General features: G+C 36.3%; 1 protein-coding gene across 4 annotated transcripts in view; it reads left to right on the forward strand.

The window, feature by feature from the left end:
* The window catches only part of LOC106867388 (fatty-acid amide hydrolase 1), a 29,866-nt gene that overhangs the window by 21,761 nt on the left and 2,019 nt on the right, over positions 1-6,086 (forward strand). For all 4 annotated transcript variants that reach the window (XM_052969278.1, XM_014912244.2, XM_052969277.1 and 1 more), the window contains 5 exons: positions 1-2; positions 1,711-1,798; positions 2,255-2,298; positions 3,417-3,456; positions 4,834-4,942. The exon at positions 1-2 is cut by the window's left edge and continues 90 nt beyond it. In XM_052969278.1, the coding sequence (XP_052825238.1) occupies positions 1-2; positions 1,711-1,798; positions 2,255-2,298; positions 3,417-3,456; positions 4,834-4,942 (283 nt within the window). The remainder of the gene's footprint in view (positions 3-1,710; positions 1,799-2,254; positions 2,299-3,416; positions 3,457-4,833; positions 4,943-6,086) is intronic.

Consider the following 6,086-nt stretch of genomic DNA (forward strand, 5'->3'; position numbering starts at 1 on the left):
ATGTAAGTATTCCATAGTTGTGCTCCCCAAATTTTTTGTTTGCACCATAGATTGGTTTCATGCAAGGTCTCCATGGGGTACATAAAAAAAAACTGGCACTCTGTTGTTAAGCACAACAACGATGGTTCCACAGTTCTATATTTAAGGGATGAGGAATTATGTATATTATTTACATTATTTACATAATGGCATAGTGGTTAAGAGTGCAGGCTACTAACACCAAGATTCCGAGTTCGATTCCAGGCAGTGACCTGAATAATAATAATAATAATAATAATAATAATGATAATAATAATAATCATAACAACATTGAAAAATACATTAGGAATGAGAAACTATGTTTGAAATTTCCCCAAGACACTTGATGAAGACAAGGACAAGAATGGTTCCAGTTGATCTGACCAATGGAATAATGTGCTTGTAAAATTAACATGCAAGTGGCTGAGTACTTCACAGACATAGGTACCTTAGTGTAGTGTAGTTCTCAGGTAGATTGAGTGTGACACAGAATGTAACAAGGCTGGTCCTTTGAAATACAAGTACTACTCAGTTTTATCAGCTGAGTGGACTGGAGTGATGGGAAATAAAGCGTCTTGCTCAAGGACACTAGGGTTGATGTTATCGATTAACTACTGTCCCCAAAATTGCTGGCCTTGTGCAAAAATATGAAACCATTATTATCATTACTATTATTATTATTAAGGTGCAAGCTGGCAGAATTATTAGCATGCTGGGCAAAATGCTTAGCAGCATTTCGTCTATTTTCATGTTTTGAGCTCAAATTTCACCGAGGTTGACTTTGCCTTTCATCCTTTCAGGGTCAATAAAATAAGTACCAGTTAAGTACTGGGGTTGATGTGATCAACTTACTCTTTTCCTTCCAAATTTCAGGCTTTGTGCCCATAATAGAAAGGATTATATAGCTTTTGAAGGATGCTACTCAACAAGCTAGGCAGGTTAGGCTGGCATTCCGTTCAGGGAATGCCAGTCTGTCACAGGGTTACTCATTTACAGTTAAGTGAACTGGAGCAACATAAAATGAAATGTTTTACTCAAAAAACACAACTCACAAATCAGTCTGGGAATTGAAACCAGGATCTTACCATAGTGAGTGCAACACTCTAACCACTGGGCCATATGCCTTCACACATTATGTAATAGTTATGTGAATATATCAGATTTCACTCAACAAGGCAGCAGCCATCCCAGCAGATAACATTTGCTCAAGATGCCACAGAATAGAATTGAATCAGGAACCATGTGGTTGCAAGGCAAACTTCTTTTACCCCTTAGCATTTAGATTACTCTGTCAAGTGTAATGTTTATTTATTCACATTGTTTTGAATTAATCTCACATTATCTTGCAGTTTTGAGATTTCAATGATGCGATGGCTTATTTTAAGAATGACATTGTAAAGTAGGTGGGAGGGGCCAGATCTGGCCAGTTGGAACATAAGCCATGTGACATATTTTGGCTAGTTTAAACACTATAGGGTTAAGCACATGATTATGCATCCATATTCAAAGCATTACCTAATTTTCTACTTTATATAAAGAATTATACTCTATCTAGCAAAGCAAAAAACAATTAAAACTGCAGATTACATATTTAAGATTATAGCATTATATTTCTGTTAGTTAATAAAAAGATTATACCCACTTTTACATTACTTTCAGTACAATCTGCATATTTTTCTCCTTCTGTTCCAGAAAATATGAAAGTCCAACTGAGGAATTGTATTTTATTACAAAGTCAGAAGGTTTTAGGAAAATTATTTCAGCCCTTGTTTATCCTTTTGTAAGTATTATCTTCTTAATCCTAAATATTTTCTACCAAATATGTTTTTATTTTGCTGATGAAGGACAAATGTCTGAAATGTCAAGAATGTTTCCTTTCTTTTTAAGAGTTAAACTAAAACAACATTCATTAAAACTGGACCCTCTCATGTTGTCTTCTTTTTGAGATCATTGTCAAATATAAACAGACTTCACGTGCATGTGGTGGAAGCTATGTTGTTGTTATTATTATTATTATTATTATTATTATTATTATTATTATTATTATTATTATTATTATTATTATTATTATTCATGTCACTGCCTGGAATCGAACTCGGAACTTTATGTTAACAACAAAGAAGATGAGGACAAATATCTGTCAAATGCAAATAATGTAAATAATGTAAAAATATTTTGCTTTCACAGTTTCGTCTGTTCACTTCTTTACTCTATGTTAATCCTTCTGTTTTGCCAGGACAAGATATCATCTAAAATCGTTCGTGCATTGGATGGACGTAGGTGAGTGTGAAACAGTTTACCCTGCATTTGTTTGTTTCTTTCTACTTATATCTTTCTTTCCTGTAAACTTTGCTGTTCTTTACCATACAGTTTACATCATGGGGCTTATAACATGGTTTATTGTTATTCTTTAATCTTTTGCACTACAGTGTTTATGTTGTGATGTTCACACCATAATGTGCCCCAGCATGGCCACAGTCTAATGACTTAAACATGTAAAAGAACAAAAGAATATATATACATACACATATGTATGCATATGTTTATATATATGTATGTTTATATATATGTGTGTATATATATTAAGGAGACTCCAAAGAGACTTTTGGGGCCATCTCAAGGGGCACACTGAAGAGCTGCCCTGGATCTTCACAGGTTTAGGGGCTCCAATTCTGATTTGTATATTCTGTGGCTTATTGTCAATAAATAAATACTATAAGGCTCAGAAAATTGATTTGCCTGGTGGGTTGGTGGGTGGTCTATAAAGGTGTAAAGATGGCCTTGGAAACAGATGCTGGTCTGCATTGGCAAGATTTTTATTATTTAATGAAAATTGGTAAAAAGAGTACAGTGAACTTGCTGCCAGGAATAGAATATCGAATGCTTCAGACAGAGTTCTTCTTCATGGAAAAGTTGATTGAAGAGAAATTAATAAAGAGACAACAGAGCTTTGCATCCTCTAAGTTAACCCTTTAGCATTTAAATTATTCAAATATAATTCTTATTTATTCAGATTGTTTTGAATTAATGGTTCATTATCTCTTAGCTTTGAGATTTTGATGATGTGATCTGGCCAGTTCGATCATAAAGCTGGTAGAATATTTGGGCTGGATATGGCTAGTTTAAATACTAATGGGTTAAAAAAGATACAGGCTGCAATTGATAAAGAATGCTAGACCATAGGATCTTCGTATGTGAACAAGAAGTGGTAGAAGAAAGAAACTGTGTGAGAAAGACAGAAGCTACAAGGATTGGAATGAAGAGGACTTCCAGTTGGTAAAGCTGGGAGACATGCAATGAAGAGTGGTCTTAGGTTGTTTAAATTATTTAGGTTTTATAAGATATTAAAAAAAGACAACAAAATATTTCAATATTTTTCTCTCTGTTTTTAATTCTAGAAAATATCAAGACATATATAATTTGGTTGCTGAAAAAGAAGTGAGTCTCTTTAAAATAGTTTTCTTTCAGTTCATGTCCAACTAAATTAGTTTAAGTTAACATTTTTGATTATGTCGTAGTTGAAAACCCATTTTGTCAACAACAATATTGTTATAAAAATTAACAAGGCAAACTCCATATATATATATATATATATATATATATATATACAATATACTCATCTAACATTATTATTCTGAAGCATACGTATACTGCATGCTACACCTGGTCTTGCTCTGCCTAAGTAAAACATTAAAATATACAATATATATATATATATATATATCAGTGGTGTCTCCGACAGGCTGTTTGGCCTTAGCCCGAATATAAATTTAGGGAAGTGAACATGTATTTGCAAGCTGATTTAATTTCTGCCACGTGTGTATTTGCAGCCCATAACTCAGGCTCCTTTTATTGATCCTGGTTGCAGTTCATTTATTTTCGCTCAGTGTCTCGTGGTTGCCCTGTGTCAAAAAATATCATTCATAACAGACATTCTCTCGACATTTTTCACACGTGCCTGACTCGGGGCTCAGAAGTTACAGCCTGAGTTGTCATCTATAATCCTAAAATTAGAAGTAATTCAAAGTCAAAGTTTTCTTGAGACAATAAATTTCTATAGAGATTAGGATTTAAATTCCAATCTATGAAAAGTTTCCATTCTACAATATTCTTAAAGGAATGGAAGATTATCCAGCAACTCGGGCTAATACGAAGGAGCCTGGTGGGTGTAAAAGACTAACTGATATCTCTTGTCAAGAGTACAGACGATAGTCAGATTGCTGCCGTTTGTTGTGCATTCTGCTGTTGTTATTTGATTGCTGTTATTCTGTGCATTTATGTGCAAAGATTGGTTGTGTTTTGCAGGGTTGTTTTATTTTTACCCTTAACTTGGCATCATTTGGGGCTAGAAATATTGTGGAAAAACATGAAATTCTTTGAGCCGGCTTGTGTCTTATACGAAATCTGTGATGAGCCCAAGTGATGCTGATGGCCTGGTATCACCTCTGATATATATATATATTGTATTTCATCATCATCATAATCACTACCAACACCCTTTCCTCCTCCTTCTTCCCTTCCTCCTTCCATTCTTTCTTCTTTTCTCTTCTTTTCTTCTTCTTCTTCTTTGTCCCCTTCCTCCTCCCCTCCCCTTGCCCTCCTCTTCCTCTTCTCCACTTCCTCCTCTTCCTCCTCCATACTACCACAGCCACTGCCAGCAACAGCAGTAGCAGCAGCTTGTACCATTAAAGTAAATCACTTAGAACAAACAAGTTTGTCATTTAAGAATTAAAACCTTTATTTACCGTTGGCTGTAGCCTTTATTTGTTTATTCTTTTTATGTCATTTATTATCAACCCTTCTCTTATGTTTCAGAAATATGATAAAGAATTTGCTGATGCTATGAAAAAAGATAAATTGGATGCTCTCATCTGCCCTGTCATGTCTTCAACATCACTTCTGATAAAGTGTCCAAACTTTGGAAGTAAGTCCAAAACTCTTCAAATTAATCTAAACTGAACATTTAAGAAGTAAACATCCAGTAACTTGACAGGTCAAAAACATTATCTGTAAAAATCTGTATGGCTGTATAGTAATAGTAGTTGCTTGCCAACTCTGTGATATTGGGTTCAATCCTACCGTGTGGCATCCTCAGCAGACGTTTTCTGCTATGACTCCAGGCTGACCAAATTATTGTAATGGTGAATGGAAGCCTGTTGTATACACACATACACACGCACACACACACCTGCATGTGAGCATGTACGTGTTTGTCTCCTTCAAGAGTCTTTCTGCACATAATCCATGCCCTCCACATATCTATCATACCCATCTCCCAGCCACTCCAATTCCTCCCACACCATCTGTTGCTATCTCTAAAACACCTCCCCTCACACACTTATGGAACATCCCCTCTATCCACTCTGTACTTCTTATACTCCCTACCACTGTTCCCTACGGGTGAGGCCTCTGTCTCTCCCTCTGATTGTCTCTCTATTCTTTCTCTTTAACTCACACCCACCTTCTTCTCCTTCATTGTCCTACAGGGGTAGCCAAGTAGTGGAGGCATGTGGTTTAGTGGTTGCAGTGTTGGACTCATGATCATAAGATTGTGATTTCAATTCCTGCACTGGACGACACGTGATCTTGAGTAAAACACTTCATTTCATGTCGCTCAAGTCCACTCAGCTGGCAAAAATGAGTAATCCTGGCGTCCCATACAGGTGGGGAATTTATATCCTGCAGAAACCAGGAAACAGGCTGTTATGAGTCAGCAGGACTCAAGAAGGTAACTTTATCTTTTTTTAGGGGTGGCCACAGCTATCTCTGTCCCTCTATCATACTCTAACCTCTCACCTGACACACAGCCGCTTCTGTCAGCTGAGAGGTCTTTGTCGTGCAAGCTACTTAGCAGCCATGTGGGTGTTGGTGCCATGTAAAAAAGCACCTGTGTTGGTGCCACGTAAAAAGCACCCAGTACACTCTGTAAAGTGGTTGACATTAGGAAGGACATCCAGCCATAAACACCACACCAAAACAGACAATTGGATCCTGGTACAGTTCTTCAGATTGCCAGCTTTATATAATATATCATTCAAGGATGCACACGTGCACACACACACACACAC

The sequence above is a fragment of the Octopus bimaculoides genome, chromosome 7 (assembly GCF_001194135.2).
Source record: "Octopus bimaculoides isolate UCB-OBI-ISO-001 chromosome 7, ASM119413v2, whole genome shotgun sequence".
NCBI lineage: Eukaryota > Metazoa > Mollusca > Cephalopoda > Octopoda > Octopodidae > Octopus > Octopus bimaculoides.